The sequence below is a fragment of the Cetorhinus maximus genome, chromosome 12 (genome assembly GCF_964194155.1).
Source record: "Cetorhinus maximus chromosome 12, sCetMax3.hap1.1, whole genome shotgun sequence".
Lineage (NCBI taxonomy): Eukaryota > Metazoa > Chordata > Chondrichthyes > Lamniformes > Cetorhinidae > Cetorhinus > Cetorhinus maximus.
In genome coordinates this window covers 104494004-104517428 of record NC_135890.1, presented here as the reverse complement: position 1 = coordinate 104517428, position 23425 = coordinate 104494004, and the positions used below count along the sequence as shown (strand labels likewise).

The window sequence follows — 23425 nt, the reverse complement described above, 5'->3', positions numbered from 1 at the left end:
ACAGGTTTCAGGAACCCTTCCCTTAGCCTGGGAATAGGAGCTGATCTGTCCACTGAGGAGGAAGGGAGGGCTAGAAGGGGGAGGAGGCCAGGAGTGCACATTCAGCCTCCAGGGGAGCCACCTTTGGGAGGATGGGCACAGGCACAAGGGGTGCAGCACCAAGAGGTAGACCAAGGTGGAAGGGGCCGCAGAAGACGCCACTATCCTGCTGCCAGGGTATACAGGCGGCAAAGCAGCTACCTCAGTATGCCTGAGGTCCAGTGCCGAAGGAGGCTTCGTCTCTCAAGGGAGGCAGTCAGCTATACCTGCCAGATGGTTGGGCATGAGATCTTCCCTAACTTGTGGGTGGACACCCCATGCCAGTGGCTCTGAAGGTCACAGCTGCCCTCAACTTCTAAGCCTCTGGCTCCTTCCAGGGCTCGGTGGGCGACCTTTGCGGTGTCTCCCAATCAGCTGTCCACACTTGTGTCAAGCAGGTAACAGACGTTCTGTTCAGGCGTGCATTGAACTTCATCCACTTCCGTTGGGACCAGGTAAGCCAGCCACAGTGAGCCAGAGGCTTTGCGACCATTGCTGGCTTCCCCCGTGTCCAGGGTGCAATAGACTGTACACGTTTGGCCATCAAGGCGTCAGCAGTTGAGCCCGGTGCCTCCTTCAACAGGAAGGGCTTCCACTCCATGAACGTGCAGATAGTGAGTGATCACAGGATGCAGATTCTACAAGTCTGTGCAAAGTACCCAGGCAGCTCCCACAACACCTACATCCTCAGACACTCCCAGGTGCCGGGGCTCTTCAGTGCTCCGGCTTGGCTTGATGGATGGCTGCTGGGTGACAAGGACTATCCCCTCAGAAGGTGGCTCATGACTCCTCTCCGCCATCCAAGAACAGAAGCTGAGCAGCGCTACAATAGGAGCCACGCCTCCACAAGGGCTGTGGAGGAAAGAGCCATCGGTCTGCTCAAGATGCACTTCCGGTGCCTGGACCGCTCAGGGGGCGCACTCCAGTACCCAACAGATCATGTCTCGGTGATAGTGGTTGCATGCTGCGCTCTCCACAATCTTGTGCCGGAAAGGGGCGATGCTGTGGATGATGAAGACGTAGATGCATTGGCTGCGGCTGCACACAATGAGTCCAGCAGTGATTCAGAGGATGAGCATGCACAGGGAAATGCTGAGGCAGTAGACGCTGATCCGGGCATACTCCAGGGAGGCAGGGACACCCGGGAGGCTTTAATCCAATGAACCTTCAGCTAGCACAACATAGACGGACCACCAAGACAAGCCTGGGCTGTCGCCTTGATACTCAACACCTAATTGCAAAATCTGCCAGGTCAGCAGCACAAAGGGCCTTATAAATAAAGCTGAATGTCCAACAAATCACTCATTACACTTCTGTCAACCATACACATGCAGAAGAAATGAGGCACCCTCAGCATTTAATGTTTGAAGCAAAATAACTTATTACAAAGAGAAAGCAATAATGTTAACAATCAAAAAGAAATCATAAGGACCTCATTTTGGGCCAACACAAAAGCACCAGTGAAAAACCCATGGTGTGCCGAAGGTGCCTTATGCTTTTATTTATGGGTGCTACGTCTTGGTGCTGCCCCCATCGCTTGGAGTGGCATCTGAGACAGCCTGCTGACTCTAATGTCCTTTTGTCCTCGATGACCTTGGCAGTTGTCCTCTGGCCCGTGGAGCCTGTGCTGGCCCCGCCTGGGAGGGAGCTGCCTGTTCTGCAGCTGGCATCTCCCCAGTCGTCGCAGCCTCACCGGATGATACAGTCACTGGGAGAGGGGCGGAGGAGCTGCCACCCTCATCCAGAGCGCCCTGAGAGGAGCCCGCAGAGACAACAGGCAGCTGCTGCGCCAAACATAAGGTCGCTTCAGACCTCCCTGCTCACTGTGGATGGATGGGCACCGAGCTGGGAAGCTTGATGCCCACACCATCTCCCACACTGGCAGTGACCAGCTGAGGCCATTGCTGATGTGAGGGCTTGCTGGTCAGAGCACATCCCCAGGAAGCCCTGGCGGGTTTCCTGGAGTAGGCTCTCCACAAGAGTCGCCACTCTCTCCATGGAGGACGCTTAGTGTTTGGGCATGTGGCTCATTGCTTCAGCAAGCGTCCGCGTAGACTCCTCCACCACGAAGACCAAGCCAAGCATAGCCTCATGTATTTCCCCCAGATGCTCCCACACACCCGGCTGCATTTCCTGCACCTGCTGCGTTGCAGACGACTCCAGAGGCACATCATCAGGAACCGACTGAGCATGTGCCTGGTCCCCTGCAGTCCTCCAACTTCTAGTACCATGGGCGCTCTCTGTCTCTGCCAGCTCCTCCAGCGAGTGTGTAGTGCCGTCACCACTGTGCCCTGGGACATTAGCCATTGTTCTGATTCCCACCGAGGTGCTAGTATCTGCGCTGGTCCTGCCTCATAGAAATGGTGTGACGCTGGTGAGGCTTCAGGACCCTCAAGTGTGAGAGGGGGCATCTGCTGCTGCTCCTCCCAGCTGTGCCCTGATGGTGCTGAAAGGAAGAACAAGGACAATGGATTAGTTAGCGTGCAGACACTGACAAAGTTCATCCCTGTCCCCCTGGCTCGTTATGCTATCAACCTTCCATAACCAATGGCCCATCAATGTTGCAACAATAACTAATTTAACAACCATCAGTGCTATGGCTGTTGGGAGAACAATGCTGACCTCACTGTTGGGCATAAATACCTGGCCCTGGCACCCCAGCCTCACCGACACCAGTGGACCTGGCTGCATGGTGCCTCTCCAGTTCAAGGGCCTCCTGCTTGAAGTGGCTTAGTATGGGAGCTGTGCCTGGCCGCCTCCAGTCCTCACACACTTGACCGCGTTGTGAGCATTCTTCTCCTGAAAAAGAGAGGAGAGCATTGATTAGGGCAAATTGCACATGGACTCTGTTCGCGCACAGTGCACTCCAACCAGAGTGGGGCATATCAGGCCTCCAGTGCCTCCTCACCCCGCTGCTGCTGATCACTCAGACAAAGATGCTCAGCCTGCTCCCCACCCCCCACCCACCCCCTTGGACACATGCTGCCTACATCACATTAAGAACCACATGGTATTTCCTCCCATAGTAAGGAAGCGCAAGCATGTGCAGTGTAGAGGGCAGCAGATGGTTTGTTGCCATGCCACCTTGAAGCTCCCCTTCCACAATTTCATGACCCTGACTAGGACATGTCCTGGAGTTCTGAGTCTGCGCCTAGGTGCAGCACCTCCAGGTTGCCCCCAAACCAGTCATGTGGGACTTAAATCAACACATGCTGCGGGGGAAAACTCAACTCCTCATGACTCACTCAGGCTGACCTCAGCATGGGCACTATCTACTTGCCCACCCGTAAAGGAAAAATACCCTAAATGATTCAATGCAGTCACGACACTGAGACTTTGGGTTGGGGGGGGTGCGCAGAGGGTAAGGCTACCTGCCGGGTTAAATGCCCAATGCCAACATGGTGCTCATCCTGCCAGAGCGCAACAAATCATTGAAGCGCTTGTGGCACTGGATCCAGGTGCACCGCACCACGTCGCGGGAGCTCACCACCTCCGCCACCTCCTCCCGGGCACGCTTCGTCATGTGGGGGGGCCTCCTCCTCCAAATCTAGGGGACCAACACCTCCCGCCGTGCTGCCACCTCCTTGAGAAGGGCAGCAAGGCAGTCATCAGAAAAACGAGGGATGCAGGCCCATCCTCCAGCCTGGCCTGCTCACCCAAACCCCTCTGCTGCGGCCTAGCACTGGCCATTGTGAGCAGCCTACAAAAGGCTGCTGCCTTTTAAACAGACTGCCGGGTCACCATTGGACCCGACGGTCTGTGCATGCCCACTATCACTTTGCTATCCACAGAAGTTGGGAGGTCGGGAGATACGCTGGGTGAGCCTTAATTGGCCCGCCCGCGTAAAATGGCAGCGCGGACCCGATCACGGGCAGCAGCCGGGCCCATGTCTGCCCATACCCCCTCTCACTTCACCCTCCCCCCCCCCCAACCCTCCCCCACGCACCAGATGGAATATTCTGCCCCAGATGTGTAGATGGCATCCTTAACTATAAACTCCTTTTGGAACCTTCCGCCCTCAGGTCTCTGTTCATAGCACCAAGCATACTATTCAAGAAGGAGACTTTATATTTACATTACATGGACTGCAGAATGCCTTGGAATGGACCAATGGAGGCTGAATTAATGACGTTATGTTAGGGGGGAAGTAAACACCGAAAACATTGTTTTTCACCAACAGTTCAGCAGAGGGCTGTGCTGAAAAATTATCCAAGAGCAACATGATTTTACAGTTTTCTTCAAGTCCAGTTACCTGACAATGTGCAGAGTTTGGTGGAGGCAGTAGAGTAGTGGTATTGTCACTGGACTAGTAACCCAGAGACCCAGGGTAATGCTCTGGGTACCCAGGTTTGAATCCCACCACGGCAGGTGGTGGAATTTGAATTCAGTAAAAATCTGGAATTAAGAGTCTGACGATGACCATGAAGCCATTGTCAATTGTTGTAAAAACCCATCTAGTGCCCTTAAGGGAAGGAAATCTGCCATCCTTACCTGGTCTTGTCTACGTGTGACTCCAGGTCCACAGCAATGTGGTTGATTCTTAAATGCCTTCTGAAATGGCCTAGCAAGTCACTCAGTTGTATCAAACCACTACAGAAAATTGGATAAGGAATTAAACTAGATGGGCCAACTGGCATCGACCTCGGCACCGGAAATGACAACGGAAAACTCAGCCCTGTTGACCCTGCATTGTCCTCCTTATTAACAGCTGGGGGGGGTTGTGCCAAAACTGGGGGAGCTGTCTTACAGACTAGTCTAGCAACAACCTGGCATCATCATACTCACAGAATCACACCTTAAAGACAATGTCCCAGACATCACCATCACCATCCCTAGGTATGTCCTGTCCCACCGATAGGACAGACCCAGCAGAGGTGGTGGCACAGTGGTATACAGTCGGGAGGGAGTTGTCCTGGGAGTCTGCAACATCAACTCTGGACCCCATGAGGTCTTATGGCATCAGGTCAGACATGGGCAAAGAAACTTCCTGCTGATTACCACGTACCGCACCACACCTCACCCCCTCCCCACAATCCTTGGAGGAAGCACTGAGGGTGGCAAGATCACAGAATGCACTCTGGGTGGGGGATTTCAATGTCCATCACCAAGAGTGTCTTTGTAGCACCACTACAGACCATGGTAGCCAAGTCCTAAAGGATATAACAGCGAAACTGGGTCTGCAGCAGGTGGTGAGGGAAAAACATACTTGACCTCATCCTCACCAATCTGCCTGTCCCGGATGCATAAAAACATATGAACAAAGAGCAGGAGTAGGCCATTCAGCCCCTCGAGCCTGTTCCGCCATTTACTAACATCATGGTTGATCTGATAGTAACCTGAATTCTGCATTCCACTTACTGCTAATAACCTCTCACCCTCTTGCTTACCAAGAATCTATCCACCTCTGCCTTAAAAATATTCAAAGACTCTGCTTCTACTGCCCTTTCCGAAAAGTTCCAAGAACTCACAACCCTCTGAGTGAAAAAATTTCGCCTCATCTCTGTTTTAAAAAGGCGACCCCTTATTTTTAAACAGTGACCCCTAGTTCTAGATTCTCCCATAAGAGGAAACACCCTCTCCACATCTACCCTGTCAAGATGCCTCAGGATCTTATATGTTTCAATCAAGTCACCTCTTACTGTTCTAAACTCCAGAGGATACAAGCCTAACCTGTCCAATCTTTCCTCAAGACAACGCACCCATTCCAGGTGTTAGTCTGGTAAACCTTCTCTGAACTGCTTTCAACGCATTTACATCCTTCTTTAAGTAAGGTGACCAATACTGTACACAGTACTCCAGATGTGGTCTCACCGGTGCCCTGTACAACTGAAGCATAACCTCCCTACTTTTGTATTAAATTTCCCTCACAATATGTGATAATATTCTGTTAGCTTTCCTAATTACTTGCTGTACTTGTATACTAGCCTTTTGTGATTCATGCACTAGGACACCCAGATCCCTCTGCACCTCAGAGTTCTGCGATCTCTCATCATTTAGATAATATGCTTCTCTTTTATTCTTCCTGCCAAAATGGACAATTTCACATTTTCCTGTATTAAACTCCATCACTTAACCTATGTATACCTGTTTGTAGCCTCCTTTTGTCCTCATTACAGCTTACTTTCCTACCTACCTTTGTGCCATCAGCAAATTTGGTAACCATCCCTTCAATCCCTTCATCCAAGTCATTTATATAAATTATGAACAGTTGAGGTCCCAGCACTGACCCATGTGGCATGCCACTTGTTACACCTTGCCATCCTGAAAGAGACCCATTTATGCCTACTCTCTGCTTCCTGTTAGCGAGCCAATCTTCTATCTGTGCCAATATGTTACCCCCTACACCATGAGCTTTTATTTTCTGCAATAACCTTTGATGTGGCACTTTATCAAATGCCTACTGGAAATCTAAGTACAATACATCTGCCGGTTCCCCTTGATCCCACAGCACATGTTACTTCCTCAAAGAACTGCAATAAGTTGGTTAAACACAATTTCCCTTTCACAAAACCTTGTTGACTCTGCCTGATGACCATGAGCTTATCCAAGTGCCCTGTTATAACTTCTTTAATAATAGCTCATAACATTTTCCCCGTGACAAATGTTAAGCTAACTGGCCTGTAGTTTCCCGCTTTCTGTCTCCCTCCCTTTTTTGAATAATGGAGTTACATTTGCATATGTGCATGACAGTTTCGGTAGGAGTGAGCACCATACAGCCCTTGTGGAGATGAAGTCCCATCTTCACATTGAGGATACCCTCTATTGTGTGGTGTGGCACTATCACCATGCTAAATGGGATAGATTTTCAAACAGACCTAGCAACTCAAGACTGGGCAACCATGAGATGCTGTTGGCCACAGCGGAATTGTACTCAACCACAATCTGTAACCTTGTGGCCTGGCATAATCCCCACTCTACCATTACCACCACGCCAGGGGATCAACCTTGATTCAATGAAGAGTGCAGGAGGGCATGTCAGGTGCAACACCAGGCATACCTAAACATGAGGTGTCAACCTGATGAAGCTACAACACAGGACTACTTGCAGGTCAACAGCATAATCAGCAAGCGATAAACAGAGCTAAGCGATTCCACAACCAACTGATCTAAGCTCTGCAGTCCTGCCATATCCAGTTGTGAATGATGGTGGACAATTAAGCAACTCACTGGAGGAGTAGGCTCCACAAATATCCCCATCTTCAATGATGGAGGAGCCCAGCACATCTGTGCAAAAGATAAGGCTGAAGCATTTGCAACAACCTTTAGCCAAAAAGGCTGAGTGGATGATCCATCTCGGCCTCCTCCGGAGGTCCCCAGCATCACACATGTCAGACTTCAGAAAGTTTGATTCACTCCACGTGATATCAAGAAACGGCTGAAGGCACTGGATACTGTAAAGGCTATGGGTTCTGACAATATTCCGGCAATAGTACTGAAGACTTGTGCTCCAGAACTTGCTGCACCCCTGGCCAAGCTGTTCCAGTACAGCTGCAATGCGGGCATTTACCCGGCTATGTGGAAAATTGCCCAGGTATGTCCTGTATACAAAAAGCAGGACAAATCCATCCCAGCTGAGTATTGCCCTGTCAGTCTACTTTCGATCATCAGTAAAGTAATGGAAGGGTCATCAGTGATATCAAGCAGCACTTGCTTAGCAATAACTTTCTCACACACGCTCAATTTGGGTTCTGGGATGGTCACTCAGCTCCTGACCTCATTACAGCCTTGGTTCAAACATAGACTAAAGAGCTGAGCTCCAGAGGTGAGGTGAGAGCGACTGCGCTTGACATCAAGGCAGCATTTGACAATGTGGAATCAAGGAGCCCTAGCAAAACTGGAGTGAATGGGAATGAGGGGGAAAACTCTCTACTGGTTGGAGTCATACTAGCATAGGGAAAGATGATTGTGGTTGTTCGAGGTCAACCTCCTCAGCTCCAGGACATCACTGCAGGAGTTCCTCAGAGTAGTGCCCTAGTCCCAACCATCTTCAGCTGATTCATCAATGACCTTCCATCTATCATAAGGTCAGAAGTGGGGAACTGATGATTGCACAATGTTCAGCACCATTTGCAACTCACAGAAACATAGAAACTAGGAGCAGGAGTTGGTCATTTGGCCCTTCGAGCCTGCTCCACCATTCAATATGATCAGGGCTGATCCTCTATCTCAGCACCATACTCCCACTCTCTCCCCATACCCCTTGACATGGGTAGACTCCAGAAATCTATCGATTTCCTTCTTAAATATATTCAGTAACTTGGCCTCCTCAGCCTTCTGTGGTAGGGAATTCTACAGGTTCATCACCCTCTGAGTGAAGAAGTTTTTCCTCATCTCAGTCCTAAATGGCCTACCCCATATCCTGAGACTGTAACCCCTTGTTTTCTTGGGCTGGAGGGTCTGGAACATCATCCCTGCATCTAGTCTGTCCATCCCTGTCAGAATTTTATACGTTTCAATGAGATCTCTCATTCTTCTAAACTCCAGTGAATACAGGCCTAGTCGGCCCAATCTCTCCTCATACGACAATCCTGCCATCCCAGGAATCAGTCTGGTGAACCTATGCTTCACTCCTCCTATGACCAGTATATCCTTTCTTAGGTAAGGAGGCCTAAACTGCACACAATACTCCAGGTGTGGTCTCACCAAGGCCCTGTATAGCTGCAGTAAAACATCCTTGCTCCTGTACTCTAGTCCTCTTGCAATGAAGGCCAACATACCATTTGCCTTCTTAACTGCTTGCTGCACCTACATGCTTGTTCTCAGTGATTGGTATACAAGGACACCCAAGTCCCTTTGTACATCAACATTTCCCAATCTATCACCATTTAAATAATACTCTGCCATTCTCTTTTTCATACCCAACTGGATAACTTCAAACTTATCTACGGTATACTGCATCTGCCATGCATTTGCTCACTCACTCAACCTGTCTAAATCACCTTGAAGCCTCTTAACACTCTCCTCACTGCTCACATTCCTACCAAGTTTCGTATTGTCAGCAAATGTGGAAATATTACATTTGGTTTCCTCATCCAAATCATTGATATATATTGTGAATAGCTGGGGCCCAAGCATTGATCCCTGTGATACCCCACTCCGAAAAAGACCCATTTATTCCTACTCTGTTTCCTGTCTGCTAACCAATTCTCAATCCATGCCAAATATTACCCCCATGTGCTTTAATTTTACACACTAACCTCTTATGTGGGACTTCATCAAAAGCTTTCTTAAAATCAAAATATACCACATCCACAGGTTCTCCCTTATCTATTCTGCTAGTTATAACCTCAAAAAACTCCAGTAGGTTTGTCAAACATTATTTCCCTTTCATAAATCTATGTTGACTTTGTCTAATCCAGCTGATCTTTTTTAAGTGTCCTGTTCTCACATGCTTTTTATCGACCCTGGTATTTTCCCAACTGCTGATGTTAGGCTAACTGGTCTGTAATTCGCAGTTTTCCCCCTCCCTCCTTTTTTAAATAGTGGGGTTACATTTACTAACCTCCAATCCGTTGGGACCATTCCAAAATTCTGTAGATTTTGGAAGATGACAACCAACGCATCCACTATTCCCATGGCCACCTCCTTTAGTACCCTGTGATGTAGATTATCAGGCCCTGGGGTTTTATCTGTGTTCAGTCCTATTAATTTCTCCAGTACTCCTCAGATGCTGAACCTGTCTATGTCCAAATGCAGCAAGACCTGGACAATATCCAGGCCTGGGCTGACAAATAACAAGTAACATTTGTGCCACACAAGTGCCAGGCAATGACCATCTGCAACAAGAGAGAATCTAACCATTGCCCCATGACATTCAATGGCATTACCATCAATGAATCCCACAACTTCCTTGGGTTTACCATTGATCAGATACTGAACTGGACTACCCATATAAATACTGTGGCTACAAGAGCAGGTAAGATCTAGGAATCCTGTGGCGAGTAACTCACCACCTGTTGACCATCTACAAGACACAAGGCAGGAGTGTGATGGAATACTGTCTGCCTGCCTGGATGAGTGCAGCTCCAACAATACTTGATACCATCCAGGACAAAGCTGCCCATTTGATTGGCACCCCATCCACAAACATTCACTCACTCCACCACCAACACACAGTGGCAGCAGTGTGTACCATCTACAAGATGCACTTCAGAAACTATGCTCCACACTCCTCTCCTCACTCCACTTCATCGAACCTTGTCAGAAAATCCTTCTATTCTTTTTGCTCTCGAGCTGTTATTTAATTTCTCCTTCAATGCATGCATACCATTTGCCATCAGGTCTCACATTCTGACCACTCTTCAATAAAGAGGTTTCTCTTGAATTCCTCATTGGATTTCTTAGCGACCATCTTGTATTTATGGCCCCTAGTCCTATCCCCTCCACAAGTGGAAACATTATCTCAACACCTACATGATCAAACTCTTTCATAATCTTAAAGGCCTCTATCAGGTCATGCCGCAAACTTCTCTTTTCTGGAGAAAAGAGCACCAGTGTGTCAGAAAATTTTCACTTGCATCCTTAGTGAAAGTGTAGCCGCTTTGTAGGCCTTTCATCCTCCGTTCTGGAGCTTGGGTAACCACAAATAGCATTTGCTCTGTGCTAGTATTAACAAAACAGATTCTCCAAAAATGTCGCGCTTGTTAACTTAGATTGCATTTGATCAGCAGGCATGTATCACATGGCATAACACAGGCCTGCAACAGCCTTTGCTACTACTTTGTCCTTGTTCACCTACGTCTATCATGCTACCTTGTGAACATCATTCCTTTAAATATAAACAGACAGGATAAGTTAGAACTTGTCTTATTTAAGGAAATTGACAAAAAAAAAATCAACTTAAAAGTTTAGCTAGAGAGTAGCAATGGCAGCAGTGTGAGGGTTCTCTCCTACTTAACCCTCCCCAATGGTTGCCTGTAGCACGCATGTCTTACCAGTTTTTAACTCAAGCTTCGTCTGTCAACAGTTGTGCAATTATCTGGTCATCAAAGTTCATGCAGGCTGCTGAAAAGGCACCACGCTACATGATTCTGTACTTAATCAGATGTTACTTATGGTTGTTTCTGGCAACACACCTACATTTTTGGTGGCTAACCATAGGAGTCAACCCATGGCTTTGTAAATAATTTAATTTTGACTGTATGTTGTGGAATAATTCTATTTTGGCTGTGTGTTGTGGAGTACTGATTTGGTCAAAAACGATTAAAATATTCTTTGCTTGGGTGGGGGAAGAAACTAAAAATAATTTACCTAGGAATTCTGAGTATCTGAAGATAATTGTCGTGGTGCGGTGGGGTTTATAAAATTATATTTTACCAGCTTTTGGTTAGCCTGCATCCATGTGCTGGTGACGGATTGTCGAGGAACTTTTGGTGGCAGCTAAAATGGAAATTGGGAAACCAGAGAGAGAGCGTTTTATGTAATTTGTTTCCTGACCGTTCAAATTATGTTTAGAGGGGTATGTGGACTTGGCTATTACAAAATAAAACAGGCATGCCCATCATTGCAAGATGTCTCATACGTATGTGATAGTTCTAACCCTTCGGATAGCCAGTGATCGACTTAGGCACCTTGGCATACAAGTCACACCATAATATCTCGCCCTACTCCTAACTGAATGGAATGATTTTCCCATATTGCTTACATCGGTGAACACAGATTACCTTACTTCACATCCCCTGTCAGTTGCAAATGTTGCCAGTCAGAGTCCCTGCCCATCATTTTCAGGACCTAGACAGTTGGGGTTACAGGAAAACATACAGGGGATGGGGAGGAATTTATGGGCAATTTCATCCCGAATACAGTCACACCTCAGAGGAAAACACAGGTTCAGGAAAAGAGATGGTGTGACTGATAGGGAGCCAGGCAGAGGGGATTTAGGAGTGGCTGAGAAGGTGACCCTGCAGACACTGATCCAGTCCTATAGTATGATGCACTCACTACCTATGAGGACAAGAAGGAAGGCTGCGAGAAGGGCAGCCACAATGTAGGTCAAGGCACCATGGCTAAAAAGGCAGTCCATTGGGGTGGGGGAATAGTAGCATAGAAATGTGGTAGGAATAGAGGATTAGAGGGATAGATAATGTCCTCTGCAGCCAAGAACGAGAATCCCCAAAGTTGTGTTGCCTACCTGGTGCCAGGGCAGCTGGAGAGAAATTTGTAAAGTGGTGGTGGGGAGGCTAATTCAGTTGTTGCCGTGCATGTTGGAACAGGTGATGTGTAGGAGTTTGGCTCTAAATTAAAAAGCAGACCTTGAAGGTAATAATCTCTGGATTATTGCCCAAACCACATGCAAACTGGCAGAGAAGTAGGCAGATCAGGAGAATTAATACATGGCTGAAGCACTGGTGTGGGAAAGAGGAGTTCCTTTTCATGGGACACTGGGGCCAGTTCTGGGACAGGGAGGCGCTGTACAGATGGGATGGGTTCTTCCTGAACTGGAATGGACCAATGTCCTGGCGGAAAGAGTGAATTGGGAGGTGGCAAAGGCTTTAAACTAGTAAGATGGGGGAGGGGGTGAATCTACACAAAACGTAAGCAACCTAAATGTAAAGAAAATACTGCAGCAGCGCATGGGAAAGAATGAGGTAAGGGAGGGGGATGGTGGTGGGGGAGTCTAAAGAGATGGTTAAACATGAAGTGAAAGGAATTCCTATTAAAACTGAATTAAAATATCTGTACAGCAATACACACTGTGTTCATCATAAAATATGGGAGTCATAGCAACTGTGTGTTGGGAGGAACCAGATATAATAGGGATTACTGAGACATGAGGCTTGATTTCCTTTTGCTTGTGGGGCGGCACTGGACCCTGCCGACTCTGGAAGGCAGTGCAATTTTCAAAGCAAGGGTGAGAGGGAGGAATGGAGAACCCCCTCTCCTCCAATTAAGCTCCTTGAGAAGCTTGTTAATGGGCTGGGGAGGGGGAGAAAGCAATTTTCAATGTATACATTTCTGAACCCAGACAGTGCGATGCACTTGAGTGCACGACCATAAGACGTAGTAGCAGAAGTAGGCCATTCGGCCCATCGAGCCCACTCCACTTTCCTACCTTTTCCCCATAACCCTTGATTCCCTTACTGATTAAAAATCTGTCTATCTCAGCCTTGAATATACTTAACGACCCAGCCTCTATAGGCTCTATGACTGTCAGGTTCAATACGGGCAGAAGTAAAGGGCCTTTTTTTTAAAGCTGAAAGATTTTGGGACCTGGGGGAACTTGTGCTGGATCATGCACATTATATTTCATTTTAGCCGTTTGGCAACTTTTGTGTGCGTTGAGGCTGCTGGCAATCTAAGGCGATGCCTCCTCTCCTCTGCAAGGCAGTGGTAAATCCCATCATGGCTGCTGCCTGCATTTGCAGCACGTATTCTGCAGGCAGATTCCACCTCTTGGTATTGCTTGGTGCTACTAATTGAGCATCGAGCTTGCCTCTAGCACAATTAGTGGATTTACATTTGACGATTGTGTTGCGTAAGCACGCAGCTGCAGCGCAGGGTGGGGACCCAGAAATTATCCAGATTCTCGACCCCGAATTGTCATTGAGGATATACTAAGAGAGCACAAAGTGATCTTTGAGCAAGGAGGACCAATTTTAAAATTAGGCATCATAAGACTGAAGTCAAGATAAAGGACTATGTACAGCTGACATTTTGCAAGGCTAGGCCAGTGCCTTATGTACAGTTCAAAGCAGTAAGAAAAGAGCTGGATAGATTAGAAAGAACTGGGGCAGTTAAAAAGATGTAGAGCAATGAATGGGCTGTACCCGTTGTGGTAGTTCAAAAAGCAGATGGGTCCATTGAGATTTGTGGAGATTATAAGCAAACAGTAAATGAAGTGATCAAAAATGCTACTTACCCACTGCCTACTAGTGAAGATTTGTTTTCTAATTTAGCCAATAGAAAGGTATTCAGTAAGATAGATTTGTCAAATACATACAGGTATTTGCAATTAGAATTTGTAATGACATGGCAGGTGAAGTGTGCCAGGCGGACTAAATCCACAAGCAAAACTTGGCCACGCTATCACAATGGTTTTGCAATTTGTATTTATTACAAGAAGACTGGTACACTGAACACAGAAGTAATGAGTCCCCTATCACCTTTAGATCTTAAAAATTAAATTAAAACATTTATTAACAAAATAAAAGATTTCAAGCATATACACAAGATTAGTTACTTAATACTATAACAAACCCTAAAATTTCTAATTAACCTGACTCCCAATTACACACATTCTTTAAGGCAACAGTCCAAAATAGATTTTAAATTTAGATAGGCAATCTAGCAAATCTACCACAGCACCCACTTGACAGTGGAATTCCAACGGTGTTTCTCCAACCTTGGTTACCGGATACAGCAGACTTCTGCAAAAGTGACTGGAGGCTTTTTTCAAGGCTGTTTTACACACTCCGTTTAGATCTTACATGGCCCCCCCAAAATAGCCTTCCATCCTTCTTTATATACGTTTCTCTCTCTTTAATCTGTAAATTCCATTGTTCTCTATGTCTTTGGAAATTTACTTTTCCCATAGTATAAAAATCTTTCGTGTCTCCAATATGATCAATACCTTTGGGAAAAATAAACATACTGCTTGGCCTTGCTTATCTTGTTAGTTGTAAATATCCTATCATCCGTTTGAAACCTAAACAACGCCTTCACTTATCTAAAAATGCAAATTTCCTTCACACCCTGCATGCTGCCCTCGTCCATATTTATTCATTCGCATTTCAAATGCCTTTTACGCCCAACTTCTTTTGATAATTTCAACCTTGCAGTCTATCTGACACCAATTCAATTAAATCACACAGTCAGAACAAATCTACTTTACAATAAGCCACAATAATGTTCTGAAAAATATGATAGTTTCATGACAAATTGCTGGCAAGAGAAGGAATAGCTTACTATTCATACACACAACGGGGTGCACCAGTACCAAAGGTTACCATTTGGGGTGCCCACTGCTTCCCCAGTGTTCTACAGTGTCATGGATCATGTATTGTCATGGATCATGTACTAAGTGGGATGAAAGGAGTGTGCTGCTTCTTAGTTGACTGTTACCTAGCTACTGATTCCATCCCTGTCCCTGGCAACTGTCTGAGATGAAACCAGACGGTTCGCAACCTTGGTGTCCTGTTTGATCAGGAGAAGGGCTTCCGACCACATACGCATACCAGCACTCGGTCCATGGATTTCCACATCCATAACATCACCTAAATTCTCCCCTGCCTCAGTTCATCTGCTGCTGAGACCCTCACTTATGTTTCTATTACCTTTAGACTTAACTAATCCAATGGACCCCTGGCTGGTCTCCCACATCCTACCCTCAGTTAACTTGAGGTCATCCAAAAACTCTCCTTCCTGTGTCCTAACTCACACCAAGTACCGTTCACCTGTCATGCCTGTGTTCACTGACGTACATTGGCTCCCGATCAAGCATATCTTGATTTTAAAATTCTTAACTTGTTTTCAAGTCTCTCCATGGCCTCATCACTCCCTATCTCTGTAATGTACTCCAGCCCTACAAATCTCTGAGATATCGGCACCTCTCTAATTCTGGCCTGTAGAACATCCTTGATTTTAATTGCTCCGTTGTTGGTGGCTGTGCGTTCAGTTTCCTAGATCACAAAGTCTGGAATTCCTTCTCTATATCTCTCTATCTCTCTAACTTGCTTTCCTCCTTTAAGACACTCCTTAAAATCTACCTTTTTGACCAAGTTTTTGGTCATCTGACCTATCTCCTTATGTGCACAGGGTCATACAATGCTCCTGTGAAACACCTTGGGATAGTTTATTACATTAAAGATGCTGTATAAATATAAGTTGTTGGTGTACTCCAGTTTGGAAGACCGACAACAATGTGGGTATTGACCATTACAGCAACAAGCTAAGTCAGGAAGCTTATGGGCAGAATTTTGCCGTTGGCGAGCAGGGGGCGGGGCCCGCTCGCCAACGTGTAAAATGATGCGGGATGACATCGGGGGGAACGCCCGATGTCATCCCGCCCCATTTAAATTTTCAGGAAGGCGGGGGGACAGCCAAATCAGCTGTGCGCCCGCCGACCTATCAATGGCCAATTGAGGCCATTAACAGGATCATTGAAACAATTAAAGGACCTGCCCGTCCAACCTTAAGGTTGGTGGGCAGGCCAGGAGCCCCGGCGGGCAATAGAAAAACATGAAACCTCATCCACCGGCGGGATGAGGTTTCATGTAGGGATTTAAAAAGTTTAATAAACTTATAATGTGAATTATGAACATGTCCTATCATTTAGCCTCAGGGAGATGTGCGCTCTTTCGTGCACATGAGCGAAAGAGCGCACTTTCGTTTTTGGGGAATCTCCCCCCCCGCCTGCACAGGAAGTGCATAGCACTTCCCACAGAACGTCACTTAATTGGCCCGCCCATGTAAAATGGCGGCGGGGCCCGCTTCTCCGGCGGGGATTGGCTCACCGCCTGCCGGAGATTGGGTCGGGCTCGCCCGGCAGGTAGAAAATTCTACCCCATATTTCTATCTGCAGCAGACGTAAAGTGCTTTTGTGATATTCCCAAAGCTATGGAATTTCATCCTTCGACCTCTAAGACACTTTCTCTTTCTACCCTCTTTTAGGATGCTCCTTAAAACCTATCTTGCTTTTTGGTAATCTATTCTAATAGCTCCTTATATTGCTCAATGTCAAATTTTGTCTGATAATGCTCCTACAAAGTGCATTGGGATGTTTTATTCCATTAAAAGATGCTCTATGAAGATTGCTATTGCTGATGCAGAGTTCGTGACAAAATATTTACTACTAGCTGCAATTTCTAAAGATAAAAACATTGATGGAGTCTCATTGGCAGAGACCTGAAAATAATTTAATTGCCTATCCAGTTGTGATCTTGACACAGAACCAGAGATAATGTGATTTTGTTCTTAGTTATCTATAATCTACTAAACTATTGTAATAGAGAATTAAGGATACAAAATAAGGAAGGAACTTTTATTAATATCGCTCTTATCATGCATTCAAGATACCCCACAAAACACTTTAATCTGTGCCAGCTTCTTCTCATATTCAGTGCACAAATCGATTTCAGCTACAGTTTACTAGAAATTGAATCTAACAGTGTTTGAGATTGGCTTTTAATGCGAAGACAGAAAGAAAGAACTAACTAACTTTTATATAGCTTCACTATTTAGGACATCCAAGAGCACTTTACAGCCAAATACTTTTGAAGTGTGGACACTTGCAATTTAGGAAACACAGTCTGCAGTTTGTACTGAGCAAACTCCCACAAGCGCAATTAAATACATGACCAGGTGATGTTTTAGTGTTGTTTGAGGATTAAATATTTTTCAGGATGTGGCAGGGAAAACTCTCCAAAATCATGCTATGGAATCTTTTATGCCTACCTGAGAGGTTATATGGGGCCTTGGTTTAATGTCTCTTCTGAAAGGCAGCATTAACAACAGTGTACACTATGTAAAAACTAAGCAGGTCTGGCAGCATCTATGGCGAGAGAAACAGAGTTTATGTTTTGGGTCCAATCTGAGTCTCCTTTGGAACTCTGAGAGCTTAGAAACTTCATCGCAACTTCTTTGGGGGCTCTGAAGAAGAGTCATATTGGATTTGAAATGTTAACTCTGTCCGCTCCCCCCCCCCCCGCCCCACAGATGCTGCCAGACTTGAGTTTTTCAAGGACTTTGTTTTTATTTCAGATTTGCAGCATCTGCAGTGGTTTGCTTTTATTTTAGTTTAGTCTATATTCTGGCTTGAACACTAAACAGCTTAGCTGAACTCTTTTAAATTCCCTTGGCCTGGAGGAAAATGCTGTTTGTAGCTTTAGAGCAATCATTTTGGTATCAAATAGCCCTCCAGCTGAGGAAATTTAAAGAGTTGGGCCTAACAGGCCCCAGTTTTCAAGCTTCGTGGGAAGAAAAGGATGAGAGTGAAAAGGAAGGGGATTGACTTACACTGTGTATGTGCTTCACTTTTGTTTTATTTTGGGTGTTGTAGATATTGCTTTTTGTAGATGGGGGTTTACTTTTGTTTGTATGGGAATTTGGCATTAATGTGATTGGTGATGCAGGATTTTTCAGAGTATTGGTGCTCAAATTTAATCAAGCGGCCCAAACATTTGTTTTGATACAAGTATCCAGTTACTAACTCTGAAAAGTAAACTTGTCTGTTTTATCTTGAATTCAATACATACAGGCATAAGAAATAAGACCAGGAGTAGACCATATGCCCCTTGAGCTTACTCTGCCATTCAATAAGATCATAGTTGTTTACCTCAATTCCAATTCCCCATCCTATCCCCATATCTCTCGATTCCCATAGTGTCTAAAAATCTCTTGATTTCAGTTTTGAATATACTCAACAGCCCAGCATCTACATCCCTCTGGGATAAATAATCCCAAAAATCCACAAACAGCTGAGTGAAGAAATTGCTCATCTCCTTTCTAAATGGCCAACACCCTATCCTGGGGCACTGGTTTCTTGTTCTCCAGCCACAGGAAACAACCTCTCAGCAGCTGCCCTGTCAAGTCCAGAATTTTATATGTTTCAATAAAATCACCTCTAACTCCTCCAAATTCCAGAGAATAGCCCATTCCCTTATCCTCTCCTCATACGACAACCCTTTGTTCCATGGATTCAATTTGGTGAATCTTTGTTGCTCCCCTCTAAGCAAGGCTACCCTTGCTTTGGTAAGGAGACCAAAACTGCACAGTACTTCAGATGTAGACTGACCAAAACCCTATATAATTGTAGTAATATTTCTTCACACTTATACACCAACCTCCTTACAAATAAACGCTAACATTTACCTCCCTCATTGTTTGCTGTGCTAGTTAACTGACTGTTATTTGTTCATATTTAATTAATCTGCATTGACGTACCTTCTAATTTTTTTTGTAGTGTGCAACTGGTTGTTTTAAGTGGGTGGATATTTTGCGTGGAAGTGCATGCATGGTAACTTAAAGGGGCTGACTTACATGTAGCCCCTTTGGAAACTTTTGGGTTGCATGGAGCCATGCAACTTAGAGGGAGCATTGCTCTGCATACCAATATTTACTCTTGTGTCATCTTTTTAAAAGAGATTCTGCTTTTCTCTTCTTTCTATCAAAGTGGATAATTCCACATTCCCTTATGTTATACTCCATCTACCATCTTCTTGCCCAATCAGTGAATTTGCGTATATCCCTTGTAGCTTTGCATCCTTCTCACAGCTTACTTTCTCATCTGGCTTTGTATTGTAGACAGATAGGATTTCTGTTTAACATTTCATCAGAAAGACGGCATCTCCAACAATGGTTACTCCCTCAGTACTGCACAAAATACCAGCTTAGATTTTATGTTGGTCCATAGTGAGGCTTGAACCCATAACATTCAGGTGCAGAGGTGGAACTGCTACCAAGTGAGCCAAGCTGATGCTTAAGCACTCATACATGAACGAATAAGGATTGTAATTGATGCTTAAATAATTTTGTCTCCCCGAGTACTTGAAACAGTGTGCAGTTGAGCCACATGGACCCGGAAAAAGAACAAGGTTCAATCTCTGGCCTATGCTAAATTAGATGGGGCAGAATTTTGCCCTTGGCCGGGGTGCTCGGTAGGGGCAGTTGGGAAGCCAACCACCGCCCGCGATCGGCACCGCACCGCGATTTGACACTGGCGGGCCATTTAAGTGAGTGCTGCATAATCTCCCTGAGGCATAGAGCTGCTTCAGGGAGATGAAAAGATATTTTTAAAAAATTTTTTAATGTAATTAATCATGTCCCCACTGGGACATGTTATTGATGAAAAATTAAAGTTTTTATTTGCTTTTGGAAACCTCATCCTGCCCGTGGATGAGGTTTCCAAAAAAACGCTAAGGCTGCTTGGCCTTTTCACCTGCCCGCCAACTGTTGGATTGGACGGGCAGGGAAAATTTTTAATTTAATTGATAACTTAATGGCCTTAACAGGCCTTTTAATTGTCGGCGGGCGCGCTGCCAGCTCTGGCATGCGCCTGTCGACTGCACTATCGCGCGACTGCACGCTCGGCCAATGTCAACGTGTGTCATTTCATGCTCGAGTGGATTGGGCATGTGCTCGCCCACCGAGCAAAAATTTCTGTCCATAGTTTCAGCTGGGATAGTGGTAGGAACACAACAGTTGGCCAGTGTTGTTGATCTAGGAAGCGAGAAATTGTTCAGGGTGCTTATTGCTACTGAGTGTTGGAAATTGTGCATGTTTGTGTACATACGTGCTTGCCACTTGTCAGTGTGTGTCTGTGTTTGTGTGTGGACATCAAGTGAGAGCAGGATATAATGCAGCTGTGTTCTCCCTAAAACTGAATAGCTCGTAGGTGCTCACTTTCTAAGCTTGCGCAGAAAGAATAGTCAATTGGAGAGGAGGAGGTGTGGTAGAACTGTAAAGCAGCACAAGGCATGACCTTTTAAAGAGGAGAAAGTGAGAAAGAAAAATTAGCAAAGAAAAACAGCTTTTCAAATTTATGAAATTCTAATTTGCAAGAATTATTTTCCTGGTTAGTGATCTATTTCGTGGACAGGGATTTGTATGCTGCAGTACTCACCTGGTTTCATTTAGTATGATGGATCATGTAATTAAGGGGCTTACTACAGCCCCCACCCCCACCCCCAGGTAATGTTTACCTTTGCCAGAAACTGTACAGTGTACAGTATTCAAGTTCCATGCTGCTGTGCCAAATACAACAAGACCAATGCAAATTGAGAAATTTAGGACCTACAGAATTCTAAATATCCCTGAGAAATATGTTTCATTCATTTGAGATCATATATGTCCTGTGGAATTCGTCTGTACATGCTAGTTATATATTCATATTGGTTATAATCCAATGTACTGCCATATGGCCTGTCATATTGCATCAAATATCCCATCTATAATAACCACCAGTATAATTGTGGCACCATTAGACTTGCCAGCACTTAAACACCAACTGCTGTTCTCTGATTTAAAGTTTCGTAGCTGATCTATTTGACAAATATATACTCAGAAATAACCTTAAGAGTCAAAATTTCTGTAAACTGCAGGTGTATCGGCTCCTTACTTACAGTACAACAATTAAATCTAAGTAAAAAGAAACTTAATATAAACCTATGTTGAAGTACTCCAATGCTACAAGAGTTAGTCTTCCATATGACAGTTGTTAAACCAGTTTTCCGACGTATTCAAATTCTTCCCATGTAGTCACCATTGTTACACAGACTGATTCAACTAAGACTGTAGAGCTGCCTTGGCTATCTTAGAACGTTGGACACCTTAGAAACTGGAACCTGTGGTGCTTTGCTGGTGGTCAACAGATGGCTTGCGCACAGTAGAGTTCAACTGCCAATATGATCGTTCTCCTTCCCTCATCTTTCACAAGGTGCAACAGTATTATCAAGGTCTTAAACTTTGCAGTTCAGCTTAAAGTTAGCTACTTTTGATGGTTATCAATGGGACAGCCAAGTTAACAGTGTTGATAATCAGGCAGAAATATTCCATTATTGGGAACGTTAAAGGATAACTCTGGGCTTTAAGGTATAAGGCAATATTTATTCCTCTACCTTTGTTAATTTTCTTTTACATAAAGGGATCCTTCAATTATTGACATGGCCCCTAATATCCCCATCCTAACGTCCCAAAGACAACCCCAAGTAAATACTTCTGTCGTTGCAGAAAATATTTTTGCTGGTATGTAATAAGTTTTTGTCTTTATAAAAAGAGAGAAAGTATGAAATACAAAGCTTATGGACACTGATAATAACCTGGGATACACACAGTTCCACACTGGTGACTTCACAGACACTTGGATTTTACAGCAAACCAAATCACTGTGTATTAGCCACATGCAGCCTTTATCCTGGCAATCTGACCCATGATGTCCAAGTAGTTTATATTTGTACTTTTATTTCTTATTTGCTGGTTTGTTCTGTTTGAATAGAGGTTCGGAAAGGGATGTACTTTGTGCAGTTGATTTATCGGTGAATAAACCCTAAATTTTAATAAGATTTGACAATATCTGTACCTGGAGATGTATACAATTTTAGGAAAACATTTATTTAAATTTTATATGTGGGACATGAGGCCTCATACTGTACATCTAAAGAACCTGTGAAGTTAAAATATTCAATCCTTCTGCTGTAGAGTATACGGACCTCAGTTTGAAAACCTGTTTCTTAGACTCTCAGCTTCATTATTTTTTTAAAAAAGGCATGTTTTTCCTTCCTAAGTTTGGCATTTTCCACAAACTCTCGGCAGAACCCGACCAGTGTTATTTGGAAAGCATCTTGAAGTATGAACTTACCATTCATACATATGTACCTTAGACTTCCTTTTTCAATTAGCTTCAAGTCCTGCAGCATGAAATTGAGAGATTTTATAATGTCCTAGTAAAAACATTTTTGCATTACTATATCGTATTAGACTGGCTTGCTTCTTGATGTGTATTGGTTGCTTATAGTATACATGAGAATCTTCTTTTAATGGACTTCGATGTTTATAAAAATAACTTCTTTTTCCTATATTTCAGGCAGCCTCTTCAGCATTGAGCAGTCTAGGTCATGTCTACACAGCCATCGGAGATTACCCTAATGCACTGGCCAGTCACAAGCAGTGTGTCCTTCTAGCTAAACAATCCAAAGACGAACTCTCGGAAGCCAGAGAACTAGGCAATATGGGAGCTGTTTATATAGCAATGGGCGACTTTGAAAATGCAGTTCAATGCCACGAACAGCACCTCAGAATTGCTAAGGAACTGGGTAACAAGCGAGAGGAAGCACGGGCCTATAGTAATCTCGGCAGCGCCTATCACTACAGGAGGAACTTTGACAAAGCAATGTCCTATCACAACCATGTGCTGGAACTAGCACAGGAGCTAGACGAGAAGGCAATTGAGATGAGAGCATATGCAGGGCTGGGTCATGCAGCACGATGCATGCAGGATTTGGAGAGAGCAAAGCAGTACCATGAGCAACAGTTGAATATTGCAGAGAACCTGAAGGATCGTGCAGCAGAGGGACGGGCCTCCTCCAATCTTGGTAAGAAAGAATCCTTTCCAGTAGGGGATAGCTATCATTTTTCATAAAACTATTACAAGTTGCCAACATCAGAACAAAACTACTTTGAGGATTAGCAGAGCACAGAACCCAGATTTCTAGTGAGGTTTTAATGAGTTGTGCATGTTTTGTGGACCTCTAGAAATCAAAGCAATTATGGTCAAACTTCATTATAGCAAGTTCTGTTATTACAAACCTTGTGTTTAAGCATCTTTCTCCTTGATTCTGGCTGAAGATCCATTAAGTAAATAGAGGGATTTTCATGAGATAAATCCTTACTGAGAATTAATCTGTGGCTCTCTTGG

The 23425-nt window shown here is 44.9% G+C and overlaps 1 protein-coding gene across 3 annotated transcripts in view; it reads left to right on the top strand.

Moving 5' to 3' along the window:
* The window catches only part of ttc28 (tetratricopeptide repeat domain 28), a 761973-nt gene that overhangs the window by 500992 nt on the left and 237556 nt on the right, over positions 1 to 23425 (top strand). For all 3 annotated transcript variants that reach the window (XM_078554281.1, XM_078554279.1, XM_078554282.1), the window contains one exon: positions 22595 to 23102. In XM_078554281.1, the coding sequence (XP_078410407.1) occupies positions 22595 to 23102 (508 nt within the window). The remainder of the gene's footprint in view (positions 1 to 22594; positions 23103 to 23425) is intronic.